Source organism: Procambarus clarkii, chromosome 46 (assembly GCF_040958095.1).
Source record: "Procambarus clarkii isolate CNS0578487 chromosome 46, FALCON_Pclarkii_2.0, whole genome shotgun sequence".
Lineage (NCBI taxonomy): Eukaryota > Metazoa > Arthropoda > Malacostraca > Decapoda > Cambaridae > Procambarus > Procambarus clarkii.
This window is the reverse complement of record NC_091195.1, coordinates 24,381,274-24,407,620: the sequence shown is the minus strand read 5'-3', so window position 1 is coordinate 24,407,620 and position 26,347 is coordinate 24,381,274. Positions and strand designations below refer to the sequence as shown.

The 26,347-nt window shown below is 37.3% G+C and overlaps 1 protein-coding gene and 1 long non-coding RNA gene across 2 annotated transcripts; both read right to left on the bottom strand.

Moving 5' to 3' along the window:
- Positions 1 to 190: 190 nt before the first annotated feature.
- On the bottom strand, positions 191 to 6,211 carry LOC138350573 (uncharacterized). Its single transcript, XM_069301590.1, has 5 exons — positions 5,866 to 6,211; positions 5,182 to 5,268; positions 4,623 to 4,742; positions 4,088 to 4,299; positions 191 to 361 (listed from the first exon to the last, which is right to left on the bottom strand). Exons 3-5 carry the CDS (start codon positions 4,636 to 4,638, stop codon positions 191 to 193), a joined length of 399 nt encoding a protein of 132 aa, XP_069157691.1. The 5' UTR covers positions 4,639 to 4,742; positions 5,182 to 5,268; positions 5,866 to 6,211.
- A 372-nt stretch (positions 6,212 to 6,583) lies between these two features.
- LOC123749248 (uncharacterized) lies at positions 6,584 to 7,429 on the bottom strand. Its single transcript, XR_006771871.2, has 3 exons — positions 7,193 to 7,429; positions 6,743 to 6,832; positions 6,584 to 6,637 (listed from the first exon to the last, which is right to left on the bottom strand). It is a non-coding gene; the product is annotated as an uncharacterized lncRNA (long non-coding RNA).
- Between the last annotated feature and the right edge of the window lie 18,918 nt (positions 7,430 to 26,347).

The following is a 26,347-nucleotide window of genomic DNA, read 5'->3' as shown; positions in this document are numbered from 1 at the left end:
CATAGCTAAGTCAGTCAGTTCTACAGTACTAGCAGCAGAGAACAATTATGACCAACCTCTATTAAATGAAACAATCTTAAGAGCAAGTGATAGAAATATAATCATTTATACTTAATGTACACTTAATTTGAACTTAAAATTTTAATTTTTTAGTGAATTTTAAATAAAAAAAAATTATTTAATTTTTTTGTTACTTACTTAAAATAACATTATATAGCTCTTGTTTTTCTAGAAATGCTAATTTCTTGTTTTGTCCTTTTAGGCTGTATAATGACCAAAGGCCGTTTGTTCCTATCTTCTTCATCATTCTTCGAACCGTAGTTGCACAATCAGACCCACGTACACTGGTTAAAAGCAACACCTAAAAGCAACAACAAAAATGTAGTACACTAGTAATTTTGATATATGTATGTATGTATGTATGTATGTATGTATGTATGTATGTATGTATGTATGTATGTATGTATGTATGTGTGTATGTATGTATGTGTATGTATGTATGTGTATGTATACATATACATATATATATATATATATATATATATATATATATATATATATATATATATATATATATATATATGTCGTACCTAGTAGCCAGAATTCACTTTTCAGCCTACTATTCAAGGCCCGATTTGCCTAATAAGCCAAGTTTTCCTGAATTAATATATTTACTATAATTTTTTTCTTATGAAATGATAAAGCAACCCTTTTCTCTATGTATGAGGTCAATTTTTTTTTATTGGAGTTAAAATTAACGTAGATATATGACCGAACCTAACCAACCCTACCTAACCTAACCTAACTTATATTTATAGGTAAGGTTAGGTTAGGTAGCCAAAAAAAGCTAGGTTAGGTTAGTTTAGGTAGGTTAGGTAGACGAAAAAACATTATTTCATGAAAACTTGGCTTATTAGGCAAATCGGGCCTTGAATAGTAGGCTGAGAAGTGCGTTCTGGCTATTAGGTACGACATATATATATATATATATATATATATATATATATATATATGTCGTACCAAGTAGCCGGAACTCCCTTCTGAGCCTACTATGCAAGGCCCGATTTGCCTAATAAGCCAAGTTTTCTTGAATTAATTGCTTTTCGACTACCTAACCTACCTAACCTAACCTAACCTAACTTTTTCGGCTACCTAACCTAACCTAACCTATAAAGATAGGTTAGGTTAGGTTAGGTAGGGTTGGTTAGGTTCGGTCATATATCTTCATTAATTTTAACTCCAATAAAAAAAAATTTACCTCTTACATAATGAAATGGGCTGCTTTATCATTTCATAAGAAAAAAATTAGAGAAAATATATTAATTCATGAAAACTTGGCTTATTAGGCAAATCGGGCCTTGCATTGTAGGCTGAAAAGTGAGTTCTGGCTACTAGGTACGACATATATATATATATATATATATATATATATATATATATATATATATATATATATATATATATATATATATATATATATATATATATATATATATATATATGTCGTACCTAATAGCCAGAACGCACTTCTCAGCCTACTATTCAAGGCCCGATTTGCCTAATAAGCCAAGTTTTCATGAATTAATGTTTTTTCGTCTACCTAACCTACCTAACCTAACCTAACCTAGCTTTTTTGGGCTACCTAACCTAACCTTACCTATAAATATAGGTTAGGTTAGGTTAGGTAGGGTTGGTTAGGTTCGGTCATATATCTACGTTAATTTTAACTTCAATAAAAAAAAATTTACCTCATACATAGAGAAAAGTGTTGCTTTATCATTTCATAAGAAAAAAAATATAGTAAATATATTAATTCAGGAAAACTTGGCTTATTAGGCAAATCGGGCCTTGAATAGTAGGCTGAGAAGTGAGTTCTGGCTACTAGGTACGACATATATATATATATATATATATATATATATATATATATATATATATATATATATATATATATATATATATATATATATATATATATATATATATATATATATGTTTCATTGAATATGACCGCATATTCTGTATTTATTATTTTCTGGTTTAGGGCTTCTATCCCTCTAACTATTTTCTTAGCATCAGGGCTTAATTGAAATAGGAGTTCTCCAAAACTCATTTTCGTACTTTTAAGGTGAAGAAAAGAAGTGATTTACTATAGAGTGTATTACACTTATTTATATAATTTGCACGACGTTTCGAACCTCCATGGTTCATTCTCAAGTGAACAGATCTTACAATACTCTTAGAGAGTTCTCTTAGAGAGAACAACAAGAGAAATGTTTCTAACAAGAGAAATGTTGAACAAGAATACTTGCATAATAGACAAAACCCAAGATGCAAGAAGATTACAAATTCTTGAGGCAATTCACATAAGAATAGAGCGACCTACCATGAACACCCAAATCACGGAACTATTTACTCTACCTACCATGAGAGTAAGGACAAGACAAGAACATATCGATGCCAACACAGAAGACAATGTCCAACATAACATGCCAATTACACTGGATTAATCATTGTTTAGATAGGAGATGCCTCGTATGGGCCAATAAGCCTTCTGCAGCCTCTATGTTTCACCTCACATTTATCCCTTATGTATCCCCCCATGTTTTCACCTTCATTGTATTATCACCTGAGCCAGTGCGGGTATAAAATCAACTAGTATTGTAAGATCTGTTCACTTGAGAATGAACCATGGAGGTTCGAAACGTCGTGCAAATTATATAAATAAGTGTAATACACTCTATAGTAAATCACTTCTTTTCTTCACCTTAAAAGTACGAAAATGAGTTTTGGAGAACTCCTATTTCAATTAAGCCCTGATGCTAAGAAAATAGTTAGAGGGATAGAAGCCCTAAACCAGAAAATAATAAATACAGAATATGCGGTCATATTCAATGAAACATATATATATATATATATATATATATATATATATATATATATATATATATATATATATATATATATATATATATATATATATATATATATATGTCGTACCTAGTAGCCAGAACTCACTTCTCAGCCTACTATTCAAGGCCCGATTTGCCTAATAAGCCAAGTTTTCCTGAATTAATATATTTACTATAATTTTTTCTTATGAAATGATAAAGCAGCCCTTTTCTCTATGTATGAGGTCAATTTTTTTTTATTGGAGTTAAAATTAACGTAGATATATGACCGAACCTAACCAGCCGTACCTAACCTAACCTAACCTAACCTATATTTATAGGTAAGGTTAGATTAGGTAGCCAAAAAAAGCTAGGTTAGGTTAGGTTAGGTAGGTTAGGTAGACGAAAAAAACATTAGTTCATGAAAACTTCGCTTATTAGGCAAATCGGGCCTTGAATAGTAGGCTGAGAAGTGCGTTCTGGCTATTAGGTACGACATATATATATATATATATATATATATATATATATATATATATATATATATATATATATATATATATATATATATATATATATATATATATATATATATATATATATATCATAACTTATGATAAGGCATCTTATCATAAATAACATCTCAACAAAAATCACATCATTCTAGGAGGTGATTTCAATATTGACCTGGGTCTACAAAATAACCCTCTAGTTGACTATTTCCATAACAGCATGTAATCCTCTATGATAATCCCCACAATCACCAAGCACTAGACCAAAGTTCTCAAGTCAAGCCTAGCCTCGGGCCGGGCTTGGGGAGTAGAAGAACTCCCAGACCCCCATCAAGCAGATAAGTGTGTGTGTTATGAAGAGATACATCTCAACGACCAACAAAATTAGCAAGAGAAATATAGTCGTTGAAATGTAAGCCTCATCCTAACCATACACTCAAGACCTTGAGAAAGCACTCAGGAGAGTGTGAAAGACTCTGTGTTAATATTACATAATTTACAAATACATAAGTGTTATATTTTATCCTATCCTATATAAACAAGATTATATCATTATTCTTATTATTTAGCAATTTTATCTTTTCTGCATGAACTATCAAAAAATTTTAATTAGAAAATTAGCAAATATCTGTAATATTTAAGATGAAAAATTGAAGGAAACATTACTGTTAAAATACCACTTACAAATTTTGTTCTGAAACTCGATTCCGCTAACTTCCTATTGAGAACATTAAGATCACCTTCTGCAGCAATAGGATTTGGTATTAGATCTTCTATGATCTTGTCTGTTTCTTTTGTAGTCAAAGTTGCTTTCAATATCTTCACATCACTTTTCAGTTCATTCACATCACTTTTCAGTTCATTCACTTCAGTGTATATGGCCTGCAACATGTTACCTGGAAATTTATACAGTATATAGAAAGTGTACATGCTATTATATTACATATCTTGAATGTACATTTAAAATAAAAGCATTATAAAGTATATTTTAAAATAACTGACACTGAGAAAGCACCCAAAAAGTAGGCTATGACTGATGTGATAGATAATGGGATAATTTCTTAGTAATTATGAAACTGCTTATATAATTGGAAGCAAATTCAGTAATCTAACCTGCTCAGTTTGCAGTCTACTTGAACATGAAACTTATGCCTATCACCCATAGGGTACATATAGGTTATAGGCTACATAATAAATTAATTAAACTTTCAAAAGTTACTCATATTCTGCATCATTTCTTTCAAACTCCCATCGTTCTTGTCTGGTGACTTTGGGTCGAATAAATTCCTTGACCTTGGAGTCCTAACGACTGAAGTACTTGGCGTGACCAGCTCATTGTCTTTAAGATTGCAAGATTTAGCTATTAAAATCTAACTACTGTACTGTATAATCAACAAATTTCATGAGCTTTTACTACTGCATACTAATATTATAAGTTATACTATATGTCTACATCACATTTAAACTACCCAACATCAGAAAGAGGGTGAGCCAACATCAGAGAGGGGGGGGGGGTTATTATGAGAGAGAGGAGGGCCAACATGAGAAGAGAAGAAAAAGAAAAGAAAGAAATAAATAAAGAAAAAGAAAGAAAAGAAAGATAGAGAGACATACAGAGACAGACAGACACATACACACAGAATAAGAAGAGGTGACAGAACAAAATTAACAAAACAAATTTCAACATGAGAAAAGGGAGGTCAACATGAGAGAGAGAATGAGGGTCAACATGAGAGAGTGGGTCAACATGATATATATTTTAAATAATTACTTATTACCTTCATGAAGAAATACTGATGGCGTCAACGGTGTATTGTGAAGTGTAGTCTTCACTGGAGACGGCTTTTGTAGGACTGTTCTATTAGCTGAAAAGGAGTTATGCTTATTTCAAACACTTGTTAACCAAAATATATTTTTAAGACTTTAATATAGTTTGAACTAACATGAGAGAGGTGGGGGTCAATATGAGATACATATTTTAAAAATTAACTTAAGGTAAGGGACAAATTAACACGTAAGGTAAAGGTAAGATAAAGGACAAATTAACACGTAAGGGACAAACAAAAAGAAAAGTAATAACAAACCTGCTTGTTTCTAGTGACTAGATCAAAGGAAAACCAAAATTTCCCTGAACTGTGACAAGTGAAAAGCACCTGCTAGACAAAGTGGGAAAAGTTCACTAGACCCCATATGCACATAAAAGAATAATATACTTAATATTAAACAATTAGAAATAAACACATATTTCTATACAGAAATTCCAGATAAGCATAAAAATTACTCAAAGCTTCTAGTACTTCCAGAAGGAATTAAACAAAACAAAAAAAAACAAAAAAACAGCAAGAACTAAGTTTAGAGCAGTTTTTAGTTTTTTTTAAACCAAAAGCATAAATAACCAAACAAAGGAAGCATGGTTAAATATCAATTTAGAACTTTTAATGTTATTTACTACTAATCCTTACATTCACTTAATATACCAGAATAATATGGTATTTGCGGAGGACTTATTTCTTTTGAAGGTGTATTCTCATATGAAGATGGCGAACACTTCTTCTTGGATTGAGACGAGTGATGATTGCCTGAAATTATTTAAATTGCTTAATGTATTGAATGGCATTTTTCAAGTTGCAAATTTTTTTTAAATTACTGTAGTAGGTTATCAATGCTTACGTTTGTTATTCTCGGAATTCTCTTCTTCATATTTGAAGCATGGTTTCCTTTTTCGTTGTCGAGGATAGCCCATATCGTCTTCAGTTTCGACATTTGAAGTGTCTTCCGCAGCTAAGCATCTTCGTTTTGCAACGTCAAAATCATCTGTAATAATTGAATATAATTAGTAATATATCAGCGAGATATATATTTATCGTTACCTAGTAGAGTAGTGAACACTAAGAAATAACTTAAATCAGCTTCCTAAAGAGATGTTTAATAAAACGACGTACATGATTTGGAACTTATAACTGGGGCACAAAAGTCTTAAGTAGCTATGAGGAAACCCATCTTGTGATTAAAATATAATTATAATGCTGTTTTTGTCTGCAGTGTTAAAGTTATGGTGAATGAATGAATAGGTGTCTTGTATCTTAAATCTTAATAATTATAAATTTAATACCTACCAGTTGTTGATAGGATTGTTGATACGACATGCACTCGCCAATTTGTCGTGTCTGGCTTTTCATGCTTTTGGGCACTAACTGTATGCCTGCTCTGTGGCCACCAGCACAATATTTTTTCCTGAAAAGTCGAAATAAACTGTTACATGCTAATTTTAGCACTAATTTGGAATATTTTTAAAGCAACTCAATATATGCAATTTTTTAGTTTCAAAGTAATGCTTACATCATCAGATTTTTCAATCCAGGTTGTGGAGATGATACCCACACTACGATCATTGAAGCCTACCACTGCATACCGCTTTTCAGATGTCATCTACAAAATTGAAAAATCTTATTAAGGGTTGTTCTCCCCAAAAAAAGAAATTAGCATAAAGTCGGTAATAGATTTACTTGATTGTGTCAATCATAGATTAGCCACATTTGTAAATGATTTTCGGTTGGTATAAACAGTAGCTGCCATGTATGGACTAAAAGGCTTAATACAGTTTTATCTCTTAATGTGCTCTCAAAATATTAATAATTTTCATGAAATACAGGGTAATGGGATTTTTAAACAGGTAAATATTGGTCAAAAGATAATAGCTTTAATAAAAAACAAAATTGTGAATCTCATTAACTTACAATATTAGTTCAAACTATTATTAAAGCATGGATACAGTATTTAAATACGTACTTGTCATAAGTCATGTAGTATTGACAGAAAAGTATTTGCGCTTTCTGTCTCGATCATCATACCTGTGCGGTTTAGTTTTCTTGCTGGAATCACCTTCATGGATGAATTCCTAGTAAGAACCTTAAATGCTCCAATTAATTTGGAGTTACAAGGTTTCTCAAAGAGAGGTATACTTCTCGAATATACCCTGCAAAGGAACATGCTGTCTCCATTTTCATCGGTGTCACTGACAGTGTCCAAAACTTGGCAGCAAGTTTCATTATTCAGCAAATAGGCATTGTTTGGTGCCTTGGTATATATTTTATGTTCTGTATTTGGTGTATAAATCCTTTTGAGCATGCTGCATCTCTTTCAGCCTCTTTGCAATTTGAACAAGAGGGTTTTTACTTGATCGAACCATATTCTTAACCTGCTGCAGGTAATTTTCAAATGGAAATGCTGAACATCTGTCCAAACTACCAAACTCTTTGGCATCAGAGGATATGTGTGTTAGGCAATGTACATTGTACACTAAAAAATCCTTACCATACAGCTCACGAGCCTTTAACACAAAGTACAGCAAAAGATCATGTGCATATTGGCTGAAATTTAACTGAATCAATTTAGGTGATACAAGAATAGAAATGGCTACACTCAGAGTCAGGAAATGGTCATACAATTCTTTGGGTAAGATTCCCTTCAGTACAATCTTACCGGTGTAGAGAAGGAGTTGCCTGTATTCAGTCGCTTTCCATCTATCAACCTCTGAAAGACTTCGAGGTTTACGTGCAAAGTGCATAGGCACAAATTGTGTTAGTTGAATTAGACGCTGACTAATTTCATCAACTTGGCGAGCACATAATTTTACGTTTTTATTTCGTATCCAGGCAAGAAGTAACCTTTTCATAACCCCAAGACATATCTGATGCATATAGTCTATGGGAAAAGTACTCACCATATTTATATTTAAGTCACAGAATGGTGATCTACCATGGTGATGTTGAGAATTAGATTGATTACGAAAATCTTCATCTGTTATGAGTTGTAAATTTTTCACTTGTTGATAAGTCATTCTTCCATTCCAAACACCCTCTTGGGTACATCTATCACACCCAAAGTAGCCAGAGTGGAGTTTGATTGCCTTCACCATTGCTTTTGCTGGGGCATCACATATGACTCCTTTTAGTTTTACTGGCAATGTTTTGTCATCATTTTTAAATCCATAGTGCATAATTTTTTTCAAATCCTGAATGAATTCATTTAAAAAATCTAAATCACTAGGTTTAGAGCTTCCGTATGTGAGGACTACTGGGAAAACTCTTATAGGTTTGACATTATTGATAGCACAAAGAACAGGCCATAAACTTTCATTTTTACTTCTAAATATTGGCAAACCATCAATGTTGCAAATTAAAGATATTTCTGCCAAATCTCTTATTGTTGATTTAGGATACAGCCTTAAAGTTTTCAACATTTCCTCCTCTAACCCCAAGTAGATATACATCATGCCTGATTTAGTCTCAGTAGGTATATGTTTAACTGTATTCAGTAACGAACGAGCTGTTTTTGGCAAGTCAGCATGTCCCTGTTTTCTCAATTTTTTTAATAAATTATCAATGGCATTGTGTGTTATGCCATATTTATTAACCCATACTAACAATACATCTGATAATGATTTATCATCCTCATCACCACTGCTCTCTGACTCTGATGATATTGGGTCATGCTCATCAATCATGTCCCAAGTCCAATCTCTCTCTCTCTGACTTTCCAGAGAGGATGCATCTTCATTGGCTCCACAACCAATATTAGGTTCTGAATTAGATGACAAAGCAGCATGGTCATCGTCTATGCTGTTTGTTGTAACATTGGCCAAAGGATCCTGATTCAACAACTGAATCTCAACCTCATCACTATTTTCATTTTTGCCACGCTGGGACGCCTGTTCTTTTAGGCGTCGCTTTTTGGCCCGTGACATACGCTGCCATCTTGTGTGGTATTCTCTTCTTTTTTCTATAATGTGTGCATACATTCTGAAGGAGAAAGGCCAAGTGCTACATTACCAATTACTATTACAAGATTATTAGTAAAGTACTGTACTGCAAAAAGCAAATAAAATGGGGTAAACTAAACTTTGAAAACAAATAATAATTAAAACAGGTAAATTAGTAAAATAACAAAGGCTTAAGCAGACATGACTCTGCTTAAGCCATGTAAAGCAGACAGATAAGATGGCAATATATAAGGGGAAAAAATTAAAAAGCTAGGATATAAAACTAATTGAGATCAAAAGCATAAATTACTATAGGGGAAAAAATAACAAATGACTTCATAAAAAAATTATCCAGTTGCCAACAGCAACTTGGTAGTACGAGTCTAAGTCTAAGAAACAAACAAAATTTAAATGCTGTTATCTGCAATGAAACAATACATACTATTGCACGTACCGAAACATTGATGAATGTAAAAAATAGAGGTGTGAAAAAAAGGAGGTGTTATACCAAAACAGATGCAGAACTAGGAAACAGGATTTCTTCAACAGAAATTTTGAAATTGTTCACAATTTTTGTTAGACCAAAGTTGGAGTATGCAGCAGTTGTATAGTGCCCATATCTTAAGAAGCATATCAACAAACTGGAAACGGTGCAGAGACATGCCACTAACTGGCATTAACTAAATGCCAAAAAATATGCCAAATATACTACATAAATATACATACTACACATGCACAATAATTGTCCTGGGTCCAATGTCCTGGGACCTCTGATATTCATAATATATATATATATATATATATATATATATATATATATATATATATATATATATATATATATATATATATATATATATATATATATATATATATATATATATATATATATATATATATATATATATATATATATATATATAGGGCCATCAACACACCTCCAGCTAGGGCCACCAACACACCTCCAGGGCCATCAACACGCCTCCAGGGCCATCAACACAACACCACCATCAACACACCTCCAGCCAGGGCCACCAACACACCTCCAGGGCCACCAACACACCTCCAGAGCCATCAACACGCCTCCAGGGCCATCAACACAACACCACCATCAACACACCTCCAGCCAGGGCCACCAACACACCTCCAGGGCCACCAACACACCTCCAGGGCCACCAACACACCTCCAGGGCCATCAACACGCCTCCAGGGCCATCAACACAACACCACCATCAACACACCTCCAGCCAGGGCCACCAACACACCTCCAGGGCCACCAACACACCTCCAGGGCCACCAACACACCTCCAGGGCCACCAACACACCTCCAGGGCCATCAACACGCCTCCAGGGCCATCAACACAACACCACCATCAACACACCTCCAGCCAGGGCCACCAACACACCTCCAGGGCCACCAACACACCTCCAAGGCCACCAACACACCTCCAGGGCCACCAACACACCTCCAGGGCCATCAACACGCCTCCAGGGCCATCAACACAACACCACCATCAACACACCTCCAGCCAGGGCCACCAACACACCTCCAGGGCCACCAACACACCTCCAGGGCCACCAACACACCTCCAGGGCCACCAACACACCTCCAGGGCCATCAACACGCCTCCAGGGCCATCAACACAACACCACCATCAACACACCTCCAGCCAGGGCCACCAACACACCTCCAGGGCCACCAACACACCTCCAGGGCCACCAACACACCTCCAGGGCCACCAACACACCTCCAGGGCCACCAACACACCTCCAGGGCCATCAACACACCTCCAGGGCCACCAACACACCTCCAGGGCCACCAACACACCTCCAGGGCCATCAACACGCCTCCAGGGCCATCAACACAACACCACCATCAACACACCTCCAGCCAGGGCCACCAACACACCTCTAGGGCCACCAACACACCTCCAGGGCCACCAACACACCTCCAGGGCCATCAACACGCCTCCAGGGCCATCAACACAACACCACCATCAACACACCTCCAGCCAGGGCCACCAACACACCTCCAGGGCCACCAACACACCTCCAGGGCCACCAACACACCTCCAGGGCCACCAACACACCTCCAGGGCCACCAACACGTCTCCAGGGCCATCAACACACCTCCAGGGCCACCAACACGCCTCCAGGGCCATCAACTCAACACCACCATCAACACACCTCTAGCCAGGGCCATCAACACAACACCACCATCAACACACCTCCAGCCAGGGCCATCAACACACCATCCAGCCTACCACCACAAGCTTATATATATACTACACATGTCTAAGAGCAAATAAAAGAAAACAGTTACCTTAACTATTGAAGATGCAGCAGGATTTTGTGGATAAGCCAACAGCAGTCCCTCTCGACACGGTTTTAAAATGGCGGCGACTACCACAACATGCAACGAGCCTAAAGAATGTCCAGCGCTAGCATTATGTAAACGCTATTATATATTATCAAGCAATACGGAAATCTAAAATAAAAAAAATGATACAAATAATTGTATTAAATATTTATTTGCAATTACAATACCTCGGGAATATATTTTTGTGTTAGCAAAACATATTAAGTTTGTATTTAGTTTAACTGAAATTAAAAAATTCTTTACAAATTCATTCATGTTTTTATTCATGTTGTTCATGTTTTTATGTTAAAATGTTTTTGTTGATTTGTTTGTATATTTTCATAAGTAAAGCATGCTTACCGTCTTATTCAAAGTTTTATGAAAACTTTACAAGGTTTAAAACATAAAGTTCAATATATATTCTGGTTTTCACACAGGAATTATACGTTAATATAACATCATAATAACGTAATGATGTCGTGTAAATAACGTTATACTGACGTCATATAAATGTTATATTTATGTTATAAGAACGTAAATTGGATAGCTTTACAGAAAGTAAACAAAAAAAACTAAATGTTGACTGAAAATTATTTATTCTTAAATATAAAGCATGAAAACATTATAATTCCATAGCATTTACTATTATTTTAAAATTTTTACATAAATCTTAAAAAATTGTGTCTCAAGAATATATGTTTTTAGTTATATCCTTTGGTTTTAAGAACGTCAGATATACGTATTTATGTCAAAAGTTACAGTATTACCTTTGTGGGACCATTTAAAAACGTCCACAAACGTTCTGTGTTTGCTGGGATGTGATCCCCATACTCATCTTGTGGGTGGATGTGACCCTCATACCCATCCTGTGGGTGGCATTGGACCCCTTACCTACCTAACAGGTGGTAGTGGACAATATACCCATCCAATAGTCGGAAAATAGTAGTCACAATACCATCCTGTTTGCAGTAGTTTACCCCATAGACATTCCAACGGAACATTGTTTTCTGTTAGCGTTCCTACAAAACATCCTTTAAAGATTTGTAAAGCACAAACTATGGTATATAATGTTGATTGGTGAAGGACTGTTATTCTATGTAATAATTTTTAGTGCTTATTATAATTTACTAAGAACAACTAATATTTCTCAAAACAAAACTACGAGCCTTCAATAGGAAGTAGCTGATCTGTAATATTCTAAGAGCATGGACAATAGTAGGTAAATTTCGCAACCCATGTAGGACCTGAAAACTACAATTTTTCCTTATAATTGAACCAATCACGTCTATTCTGCTATCTAGGTTGACGGACGGGTACTGTGAGATGTAGATTGGTACGTGAGGAAGAGTTTGGGCCTTGGAAAAAAAGTAATTGGGAATATATCACATATTTACTAATTCATATTCAACATATGCACTTATTAGTATGATTAACTTAATTCACGCAGCTCTTGATAAAAAGGAGTTTCCTGTTGGGTGTTTTGTGGACCTGCATAAGGCTTTTGACACTGTCAACCACCAAAACCTTCTTCTTAAATTACATCATTATGGAGTCAGAGGACACTCCCTGCAATACCTCAAATCTTATCTTACTGGCAGGCTCCAGTATGTTTCTGTGAATAATACAATTTCTCCCACCCTACCCATCAACATTGGTGTTCCTCAGGGCAGCATACTTGGCCCTCTCCTCTTTCTCATCTACATTAATGACCTTCCAAATGCCTCCCAACACCTCAAACCAATTCTATTTGCTGATGACAAAACCTTCATTTACTCCAGTCCTGAGCCCCTTGCTCTAAATGCCACAGTAAATACTGAGCTAGAGAAAGTCCATCTTTGGCTAACTGCCAACAAACTCACCCTTAACATTGACAAAACGTTTTATATTCTGTTTGGCAATAAATCCTCTAATCAGATAAATCTCAAAATAAACAATACCCAAATTTATTACAAATTAGATGGCAAATTCCTTGGCGTTCTCATCGACCATAAGCTGAATTTCCAGGGACACATTCTAAATATATATAAAAAAGTTTTAAAAACTGTTGGCATTCTTTCTAAGATCAGATATTATGTACCCCGCCCTGCCCTGGTTACTCTCTATTACTCCCTCATCTATCCATACCTCAACTATGGTATTTGTGCTTGGGGTTCTACTACCCAAAATCATTTATGTCCTCTAATTACCCAACACAAAGCTGCTATTAGGACAATATCCAACTCTGGCCCCAGACATCACTCGGTACCAATACTCAAATCTCTGAATATGTTAGATATTAAGTCACTGCACATTCTCTCTTGTGTATTATACATATAATACTTTATTACTTACGAGCTGAGATGTTGATTCCACCACGTATGAGATTCTCTTGATCACGAATAGGAACTCCTGTAATGGAAACATTTTTCTGTATGAGTACATATTACTTGTTTATACACTTGTTAAAATATAAAATTATTAACTTTTTAAATTACGAAAATTATTGTGAAAACGTATGGTTATTTATGATGCGAGGGCGTTTGGGTGGAGGTTCAATGACGTTTCTGGCTTCGGTGGGAGGTTCCTGGTTAACGGACCAACGACAGTACGGGCAGGAAGTAGAACCATGAACTGAAATAAGAATAATATATATAAATTGACTGTCTGTATGTATGTATGTATGTATGTGTGTTTCAGACATATATTTTCTTTGAAAGTTTATTAATTGTGCGAAAAAAGCTGTACTTACGATTTGCACAATAGAGTTGTCCACAGCTGGTACAGGTTACGTCAAAATGTCCCGGTGGTGTAGGCCCGTTGCATCCTATACAGTACAGTCTGCATTCTTGAAGAGCGTTGATGGACATCTCACCTAAGCATGTTAAGCATTTTGTTTGACACACATGCCTGATTTCGTTGTTGAGAGGAGACAGGCACAGGGGACACAGTGACATGATGATATGACTAGGCTGGGGGAACCTTGTGAACAGGATGAAGATTGAATGTTGACTGAAAGTGCAGGCCTCTAAGACTTTGGCCTTAGGCGATCTGAGGGGGCCCCTGAATGAGTGTAATAACAATAGTGTGCCCCTGAGTGAGCGTTTGGCTGTTTTATTAATAGCGAGAATGATTGGCAAATACTGAGATTAAACTCTTTATTATAAATTGTGTAAACTAAAATTAGATGACTAAATAAATTATAAATAAATAAATATGTTTTATTAACGCCTAATGTATATATATATATATATATATATATATATATATATATATATATATATATATATATATATAAATTATTACAGTGGCGAACGCTGACAATGACTGGTAGATGACAGGGCAGGTAATCAGGTGATGATTGCCTCGGGCAGATAGCCTGGGGCAAGTAGCTGGTGCCAGCTTAGATAGTCTCGGAGGCAGTTTCAGTAATAATGGTTACATTGAGATGCCTCGGTTGATTTGTGTAAAACTGACTGGTTAATGAAAAAGGAATAAAACATTATGATGTCAGAAAAATAGGAAGAGAGAATAATATGAAGAGGAGAGAGAGAGAGAGGGACGGTCCAGATATTATGGAGAAGATAAGATAAGATAAGAGGTAACCTGCATGTGGCGTCTGGCTGACGGTCTAAAGTAAACACAGGTGGGCCACAGATTGTGAGGTATGAGCGGGAGACAGTGAAATGATTCAGATATATAGCAATATACTAGTTTCTAAGTAAGAATCCCATAAGAACTTAAACAAACATCTAAGTCTCAGAAATTATTTTCATCATAAGAACTTTAACAAACTCGTATGACATTGTTTTCATCATAAGAACTCTTAACAAACTCGTATGATATTATTTTAATTATAAGAACTTTAACAAACTTCTAAAATCTCGGAAATTATTTTTCTCATTAGAATTCCATAATTCCACATCAGTGACTTGAATTTCTCCCATAAGAACTTTAACAAAACTCGTATGACATTATTTTCATCACAAGAACTTTTAACAAACTTCTAAAATCTCTGAAATTATTTTTCTCATAAGAATTCCATAATTCCACATCTGTGACTCCCCAAATTTACCTGAAAAACCTGACACGCTACAGGGGATATTGGAACCTGAAAACCCTGACACGCTACAGGAGATATTGGACCTGAAAACCCCGACACGCTACACGTGATTTTGGACCTGAAAAAAAAAAAATCACCTGTGGCGTGTCATCCCTACTACTACTATGGTGCAATCATAATAATGTTCATATCTCGGTCTTTCTGGGAGCATATAAGATTTTAGGCTTTATTAGCGTATCTAATAAATAAATCAATATAAATAAATATTAAGGTATTTAGAATGAAGCTTATATTTCTATCTTTCTTGTGACATATAAAACTCTTACGTTTATTAAGGAATCTGCGTGAAATAGGCATGGTTCTGAGATGAATGTTAATTGTGGGTTTCGAGCTAGACGCGCGGCAATGGACGCCATACACATCCAGTGTGTGTTATTGGACCCCATACCCATTCTATGGGTGGTTGGAGCCCCAAACCCATTTTATGGGTGGTTGGAGCCCCATACCCATCCTGTGGGTTGTAGTGGACGCCATACTTATCCTGTGGGTGGTATTGGACCCCATACCCTTCCTGTGGGTGGATGTGATCCCCATACTCATCTTGTGGGTGGATGTGACCCTCATACCCATCCTGTGGGTGGCATTGGACCCCTTACCTACCTAACAGGTGGTAGTGGACAATATACCCATCCAATAGTCGGAAAATAGTAGTCACAATACCATCCTGTTTGCAGTAGTTTACCCCATAGACATTCCAATGGAACATCGTTTTCTGTTAGCGTTCCTACAAAACATCCTTTAAAGATTTGTAAAGCACAAACTATGGTATATAATGTTGATTGGTGAAGGACTGTTATTCTATGTAATAATTTTTAGTGCTTATTATAATTTACTAAGAACAACTAATATTTCTCAAAACAAAACTACGAGCCTTCAATAGGAAGTAGCTGATCTGTAATATTCTAAGAGCATGGACAATAGTAGGTAAATTTCACAACCCATGTGGGACCTGAAAACTACAATTTTTCCTTATAATTGAACCAATCACGTCTATTCTGCTATCTAGGTTGACGGACGGGTACTGTGAGATGTTGATTGGTACGTGAGGAAGAGTTTGGGCCTTGGAAAAAAAGTAATTGGGAATATATCACATATTTACTAATTCATATTCAACATATGCACTTATTAGTATGATTAACTTAATTCACGCAGCTCTTGATAAAAAGGAGTTTCCTGTTGGGTGTTTTGTGGACCTGCGTAAGGCTTTTGACACTGTCAACCACCAAAACCTTCTTCTTAAATTACATCATTATGGAGTCAGAGGACACTCCCTGCAATACCTCAAATCTTATCTTACTGACAGGCTCCAGTATGTTTCTGTGAATAATACAATTTCTCCCACCCTACCCATCAACATTGGTGTTCCTCAGGGCAGCATACTTGGCCCTCTCCTCTTTCTCATCTACATTAATGACCTTCCAAATGCCTCCCAACACCTCAAACCAATTCTATTTGCTGATGACAAAACCTTCATTTACTCCAGTCCTGAGCCCCTTGCTCTAAATGCCACAGTAAATACTGAGCTAGAGAAAGTCCATCTTTGGCTAACTGCCAACAAACTCACCCTTAACATTGACAAAACGTTTTATATTCTGTTTGGCAATAAATCCTCTAATCAGATAAATCTCAAAATAAACAATACCCAAATTTGTTACAAATTAGATGGCAAATTCCTTAGCGTTCTCATCGACCACAAGCTGAATTTCCAGGGACACATTCTAAATATATAAAAAAAAGTTTAAAAAACTGTTGGCATTCTTTCTAAGATCAGATATTATGTACCCCGCCCTACCCTGGTTACTCTCTATTACTACCTCATCTATCCATACCTCAACTATGGTATTTGTGCTTGGGGTTCTACTACCCAAAGTCATTTACGTCCTCTAATTACCCAACACAAAGCTGCTATTAGGACAATATCCAACTCTGGCCCCAGACATCACTCGGTACCCCTACTCAAATCTCCGAATATGTTAGATATTAAGTCACTGCACATTCTCTCTTGTATATTATACATATAATACTTTATTACTTACGAGCTGGGATGTTGATTCCACCACGTATGAGATTCTCTTGATCGCGAATAGGAACTCCTGTAATGGAAACATTTTTCTGTATGAGTACATATTACTTGTTTATTCACTTGTTAAAATATAAAATTATTAACTTTTTAAATTACGAAAATTATTGTGAAAACGTATGGTTATTTATGATGCGAGGGCGTTTGGGTGGAGGTTCAATGACGTTTCTGGCTTCGGTGGGAGGTTCCTGGTTAACGGACCAACGACAGTACGGGCAGGAAGTAGAACAATGAACTGAAATAAGAATAATATATATAAATTGACTGTCTGTATGTGTGTTTCAGATATATATTTTGTTTGAAAGTTTATTGATTGTGCGAAAAAAGCTGTGCTTACGATTTGCACAATAGAGTTGTCCACAGCTGGTACAGGTTAAGTCAAAATGTCCCGGTGGTGTAGGCCCGTTGCATCCTATACAGTACAGTCTGCATTCTTCGACAGCGTTGATGGACATCTCACCTAAGCATGTTAAGCATTTTGTTTGACACACATGCCTGATTTCGTTGTTGAGAGGAGACAGGCACAGGGGACACAGTGACATGATGATATGACTAGGCTGGGGGAACCTTGTGAACAGGATGAAGATTGAATGTTGACTGAAAGTGCAGGCCTCAAAGACTTTGGCCATAGGCGATCTGAGGGGGCCCCTGAATGAGCGTAATAACAATAGTGTGCCCCTGAGTGAGCGTTTGGCTGTTTTATTAATAGCGAGAATGATTGGCGAATACTGGGATTAAACTCTTTATTATAAATTGTGTAAACTAAAATTAGATGACTAAATAAATATATATGTTTTATTAATGCCTAATGTATATATATATATATATATATATATATATATATATATATTAGTATATTTTGGTAGCAGTCTTTCCTGTAGACATATATTATTAAATATGACCGAAAAAGTAAGATTAATAATTCTAACACGAACTTTCTCAATCTTTCGTACATTATGCTTCACTGTTGGAGGTAAATCAAAAATCAATTCTCCAAAATTCATTTTTATTTCTAGTCTGACGCGACATGGGCAAAGTCGCGATACGGGCGTCTAGTCTGACGCCCGTGTCGCGTCAGACTAGAAATAAAAATGAATTTTGGAGAATTGATTTTTGATTTACCTCCAACAGTGAAGCATAATGTACAATAGATTGAGAAAATTCGTGTTAGAATTATTAATCTTACTTTTTCGGTCATATTTAATAATATATATATATATATATATATATATATATATATATATATATATATATATATATATATATATATATATATATATATATTTATATAAATTATTACGGTGGCGAACACTGACAATGACTGGTAGATGACAGGGCAGGTAATCAGGTGATGATTGCCTCGGGCAGATAGCCTGGGGCAGGTAGCTGGTGCCAGCTTAGATAGTCTCGGAGGCAGTTTCAGTAATAAAGGTTACATTGAGATGCCTCGGTTGATTTGTGTAAAACTGACTGGTTAATGAAAAAAGGAATAAAACATTACGATGTCAGAAAAAATAGGAAGAGAGAATAATATAAAGAGGAGAGAGAGAGAGAGGGACGGTCCAGATATTATGGAGAAGATAAGATAAGATAAGATAAGAGGTAACCTGCATGCGGCGTCTGGCTGACGGTCTAAAGTAAACACAGGTGGGCCACAGATTGTGAGGTATGAGCGGGAGACAGTGAAATGATTCAGATATATAGCAATATACTAGTTTCTAAGTAAGAATCCCATAAGAACTTTAACAAACTTCTAAGTCTCTGAAATTATTTTCATCATAAGAACTTTAACAAACTCGTATGACATTATTTTCATCATAAGAACTCTTAACAAACTCGTATGCTATTATTTTCATTATAAGAACTTTAACAAACTTCTAAAATCTCAGAAATTATTTTTCTCATAAGAATTCCATAATTCCACATCAGTGACTTGAATTTCTCCCATAAGAACTTTAACAAAACTCGTATGACATTATTTTCATCACAAGAACTTTTAACAAACTTCTAAAATCTCAGAAATTATTTTTCTCATAAGAATTCCATAATTCCACATCTGTGACTCCCCAAATTTACCTGAAAAACCTGACACGCTACAGGGGATATTGGAACCTGAAAACCCTGACACGCTACAGGAGATATTGGACCTGAAAACCCCGACACGCTACACGTGATTTTGGACCTGAAAAAAAAAATCACCTGTGGCGTGTCATCCCTACTACTACTATGGGGCAATCATAATAATGTTCATATCTCAGTCTTTCTGGAGGCATATAAGATTTTAGGCTTTATTAGCGTATCGAATAAATAAATAAATATAAATAAATATTAAGGTATTTAGAATGAAGCTTATATTTCTATCTTTCTTGTGACATATAAAACTCTTACGTTTATTAAGGAATCTGCGTGAAATAGGCATGGTTCTGAGATGAATGTTGCGGGTTTCGAGCTAGACGCGCGGCAATGGACGCCATACACATCCAGTGGGTGTTATTGGACCCCATACCCATTCTATGGGTGGTTGGAGCCCCATACCCATTTTATGGGTGGTTGGAGCAATATACCCATCCTGTGGGTTGTAGTGGACGCCATACTAATCCTGCGGGTGGTATTGGACCCCATACCCTTCCTGTGGGTGGATGTGATCCCCCATACTCATCTTGTGGGTGGATGTGACCCTCATACCCATCCTGTGGGTTGCATTGGACCCCTTACCCACCTAACAGGTGGTAGTGGACAATATACCCATCCAATAGTCGGAATATAGTAGACACAATACCATCCTGTTTGCAGTAGTTTACCCCATAGACATTCCAATGGAACATCGTTTTCTGTTAGCATTCCTACAAAACATCCTTTAAAGATTTGTAAAGCACAAACTATGGTATATAATGTTGATTGGTGAAGGACTGTTATTCTATGTAATAATTTTTAGTGCTTATTATAATTTACTAAGAACAACTAATATTTCTCAAAACAAAACTACGAGCCTTCAATAGGAAGTAGCTGATTTGTAATATTCTAAGAGCATGGACAATAGTAGGTAAATTTCACAACCCATGTGGGACCTGAAAACTACAATTTTTCCTTATAATTGAACCAATCACGTCTATTCTGCTATCTAGGTTGACGGTACAGGTACTGTGAGATGTAGATTGGTACGTGAGGAAGAGTTTGGGCCTTGGAAAAAAAAGTAACTGGGAATATATCACATATTTACTAATTCATATTCAACATATGCACTTATTAGTATGATTAACTTAATTCATGCAGCTCTTGATAAAAAGGAGTTTCCTGTTGGGATATTTGTGGACCTGCGTAAGGCTTTTGGCACTGTCAACCACCAAAACCTTCTTCTTAAATAATATCATTATGGAGTCAGAGGAGTCATCACAAAACCTATATATATAATGTATGTATATGTTAGTCTTCATACATTTAAAACTTTCTAAGCAAATTGTCAGGTCGCTAAACTAAATGCTACCAATTCTCTTGGTCTGTTGAAATGAAGCTTCCCCCCCCCCTCTCTCTCTCCCATCTTCTCTCTCTCTCTCTCTCTCTTTCTCTCTGTCTCTCTCTCTCTCTCTGACACGCACACACACACATACAGCCTATGCCACGCTTTCTAACTTCAGAATTGCTTTTAAATACATGAATGGCGTTTTTCTGAGGTTGGAAGAAAACGTGCTCAGATTGGGGACTTGTTTATTTTATAATGGTAAATAATTAATTAATATATAATAAATTAATAAATAATAAATTTATAAATAATATATTAATAAATAATAAAATAATTATTATTATATAATAAATAATAATAATAACAAATAGTATAATGATAAGCAATTATTTTTAATGAATCAAATAGCTAATTAGGATGAATGATAAATAATTATTGACTAGTGCATAACAATAAAGTATTAAGGAATAATTAAAATGAATAATCCTTAATGATAAAGTAGAAATCAATTACAATTAATAACTACATCCATAAGTAGTAAATGAAAGTTGCATTAATTTAATTAGACTAATTACAATTCATGGGAATATTTCTTAGCTATCTGCACACTTATCACTTTGGGGGTTCCGGCGGAGCACCCCCAATCCCGCGAGGGCCAGCGGGAGAAGGATTAAGGAGAAGAGTTTCCTTACTCTTACTAGCACGTAGACTGGGCAAAGGATTAGCTGCAGACAGCGGGACACTTGGGGACCGGCGCTGCACCCCCCACCGCAGGCCAGCTGGCCGGACCCCCCCCCCCCCCCCACCCCGAAGGGCGAGGCCCGGTGGCCGCAAGGAGGCTTCAGAGTGGCGGAGCAACAACGTCCCGGACGTAGTCAGCTGGGGGTTTCAGCTGGTTGCTGGACCCGCCATTATCTCCGTTGGCGAGCCCGTCAAGAGAGCTGAGTGGCCCTACCAATTCTAAAGGTAAGAGGGCGTGGTCGGCTGGAGGCGAGCCTAGCTCAACCCCCAACCCCGAAGGGCAAACGCGGCAGCTGGCCGCTGTAGCTAGGAATGTGTGTCGACCTCATGGGTGCAGTAGTCTGCCCTCGGGCTCCATCCCCTTTCCTTGTTCATCAATGGTGTACCTTGTGCGCCTTCCGTAGTCGGTTCTGGAAGTATTAAGGCAGTAAGGGTGGGCAGAAACGGGCATGCAGTATGAACGTGACGGGCAAGGAACCTACCCCTTAAGGGTACTGCTGGAATTAGTTTCTAAGAGGAGGGGGACATTTCCGGAAGCGAACTGGGCAAGTGTCATTAATGGATTAAGCCAGGGTTATACCCTGCAAAAACTCTGAAAAGGAACACTGGCACAGGGAATAGGAGTGACTAGAGGGGAAAGGAAGAGAAAAAAGGTCTTCCAGGAAACTAGTCTGTGGCGAAGTGAGGTAACTATCAAACCGAGCAGAGCTTTAGCCGGAAAAAAAAACCCAGACAAGTAAAAAAGGATGGGGAAACCAGTTACCGTATCTGGGTCAAGGGCAGAAGTTTATCCAGGGGGAGGGATCTAGCAAGTAATAATTCATTTCAAAATAATCCAATAGAATAGTATAGAACGATAGAACAGCCCAACATAATCAATATTTATATGACCACTATGTATACAATATCAAATCAATATATAAAAAAACCATAAAACAATTATAAGAACAGGTCTTAAGGCGTAACTGCAACATGCTTGCGTCCAGAGTGACATGAATTATAAGGATGGTAACCGAGTCCGTTACAGTGATCTCCATTGTAAGTTGGCCTCCGAAAAGCATGTTAAGAGCTGAATAGTTAGCCTAAGAAACTGCCTTATGAGGCGTAAATGAGTTTAGTCTGAGTGTCGATGAGCATTCTGCGAGCAGCAGTACCCCAAGAACTTCAAGACTGGGGATCTGAGGCAAAGAGAAATGGACACCAGGAAGGCTAGGGATCCGTAAATGTAAAATAATTAATGTAATTAATATAGTAAAATAACAGAAATAAGGACGAAAATAGTAAACCAACTCCTAGACTCATAATAAATTACTACGGACAAGATGGAAATAAAAATTGAATGACAGTACTATAAATTAGTATAGCAACTAATGAATATATACATACACATACATATATATATATATATATATATATATATATATATATATATATATATATATATATATATATATATATATATATATATATATATGCACATACATATACATATGCACACACACACACACACATACACATATATTAGCAAGAAATAAATAGTACCTTACAAATATAACAAAGGTTTCACTAAGAAAATGTAAACGAGACATAAGCACTAGAAGGATAGGGAAAAGCACCAAATACTCCTTCCAAAGTACGAGGTCGCAGGACCATTAGCCGGCTAACAGGGCGGGCCCGCCCAGCTAAGGGCTCCACAGGGGCCCCGGCTAAGGGCGTAACGGCTGGCCCAGCTAATGAGCTTAGTGCGGGCCGACCGAGGGCATGGCGAGAAATGCCAGAGAAAACGATAACAAGTAAAGCAGAGGGAGGGTAGGAGTAAGGCGACTAAAACCCGGACCTAATAATAAAGAACTTAAATAAGTAGTAGTATGATACAGTAGGAACTGTATAAATAGATAAATAAGTAAATGTCCCACACTGGGGAGGAGGAAGTAAGCAGGGAAACCCTAACCTTAACAAACCAACGATAACGTAGCATGCACAACACTAACACTAGTGGTCAACAAGGGCAAAATAAGGGCTTAACAAACAACAGTTGCCAAATGTAAACTGTAAAATCCTGCCTCCGAACATCAGCAGCTGGAACACCTGCAGCTGGACATTGGCAACTGGTGCATCGACATCTGCCAAAGATAAATAAATAGTGGCAACTGGCCACCAGGGAAAACTTCATATATATAAGTAGAAAATCCAACTGCAAGACAATTAGGGACCATATAGAACCTGGGAGCCAACAAGGGAATGATGAGTATCTTCGGCCGCTGCCGAAGATACAAAATTAGCGGCAACGGGCCAAGGGGGAAACTGCAGCGGTAAGGGAAGTGCGACTGCAAAACAGATCATGCTCAAATAATGCTGGAATATAACTCTTTAGAGAAAACGGGATTAATTCATGAAGCTGAAATAAATTACAATCAAATACAATAAACTGAAAGGAGTGCTAATAGTCACCACGTCGGCTGGAACGCTTCTGCTGGAACTTCTGGGCTGGCGCGTCGGCAGCTGGACCCTTGGGAGCTGGAACGCAGTAGGATGGGCATTATCAGTTGGGACCGCTTCAACTGGAACATCAGGAACAACTTCAGCCGTAGCATGGGGGCTGGTCCAACAACCGCTGGTACGCCGGCAGCTGGACCATGTTGTACCTGGACAGCAGCAAGCTGGGACAGCAACAGCTGTACCCACAGCAGCTAGAACACCGACTGCCGGGAATGTCAGCAACCGGAACACCAACAGCTGCAGCAGCTGGACACCAAAATTGAGGAACAACGTAGTAAGGGAGTGGCGACTCGGACACTAGGGCAGACCGCTGGACCAGCTGCAACAGACCCAACCGAGCATCGGCCGCTAGATATCCACAGTGACACGTCGCAGGAAGAACGACGGCTACTACCTACCTTGAGGTGCTTCCGGGGCTTAGTGTCCCCGCGGCCCGGTCGTCGACCAGGCCTCCTGACGGCCGGACAACCCCTGAACGAAGGCAGCAAAGACGTCGTGGCTGTGAAAACGTTCCGGGCTACACCGGCAGACAAAACGTCTGGATAAACCAGCGGCCTGGGTGGGCCACTGTGATTTCCGGGCTACACCGGGCAGACAAAACGTCTGGAAAAACCAGCGGCCTGGGAGGCCGCAGTATATTCCGGGCTACACCGGCAGACAACACGTCTGGATAAACCCGCGGCCAGAAAGGCCGTGTATTTATATGACCAATATAAATATAATACCTGAATAACATCGCCGGCTTAACTCATCACAGGAAGAACGTCGGCTGGAGAGCAGCCCCTGAACGCAGTCAGCTAAGACGGCAGCGGCTGTCAACCTTCCTGGCTACGTTGGGCAGACAAAACGTCTGAATAAACCAACGGCATGGAAGCAGCAGTATCTTCCGGGCTACACCGAGCAGACAATACGTCTGATAACCAGCGGCCTGGGAGGCCACACATGTCTGGAGTCAGCAGCCGGGAGGCTGCAGATTCTTCTGGGCTACACCGGGCAGACAAAACGACTGGAAAACGTTTACTGGTACTGGTAAACGAAACTGGTACTGTCTAGCTGGCAGTACCTAATAACTTTATGACAAAGTCAAGAAAACAAGTATAAAGGTAAAACAGTAAGTAAAATGACATGCACTTAGGCAATGCATAATTAGTAATAAATTGCTGATGGAACTAATCATAATACGAGTCCAAGATAAACTTAAAGGGAGAGGCAAGAGGCCCGAAGACAGCGTCTAGGACATCCTAGCTGACTTTACTTAACTTAAAGGTGAAGCATAAGTTAAACAAACAATTGTAAACCAGTAAAGTAAAAACATGCAGCAAGGGCGATGTAAAATGCGGGAAATTTGCTGAGGAAACTAAACGTAAATGCAGGGCCAGAATAAACTTAAAGCAAGAGGCAAGGGCCCGATCCCTACAACTATCACAACCTAGCTGACTTTACATAATAACTTAAAGGCAAAGCAGAGGTTAAACAAACATAAATGTAAAACCAGCAAAGAAACACGCAGCTTGACACTGCATAAAATTCATTAATAAATTAAGGAAACTTATGGAAAAACAAATCCATAAAAACTTAAAGATAGAGGCTGGAGGCCTGTGACACAGCAGCTAGCATAACCTAGCTGACTTTACCTAATAACTTAAAGGCAATAAGCAAAAGTTAAACAAACATAAATGTAAAACCAGCTAAAGAAAACGTGCAGCTTGACACTGCATAAAATTCATTAATAAATTAGGAAAGTTATGGAAAAACAAGTCCATGAAAACAAAGCTAGGGGCCAGAGGCCTGTGACACAGCAGCTAACCTAACCTAGCTGACTTTACCTAATAACTTATAGGCAATAAGCAAAAGTTAAACAAACTTAAGTGTAGAACCTGCAAAAGAAAACATGCAGCTTGACACTGTGTTATAATATAAATGTGTGGGCTTGCTATGGGGGAAC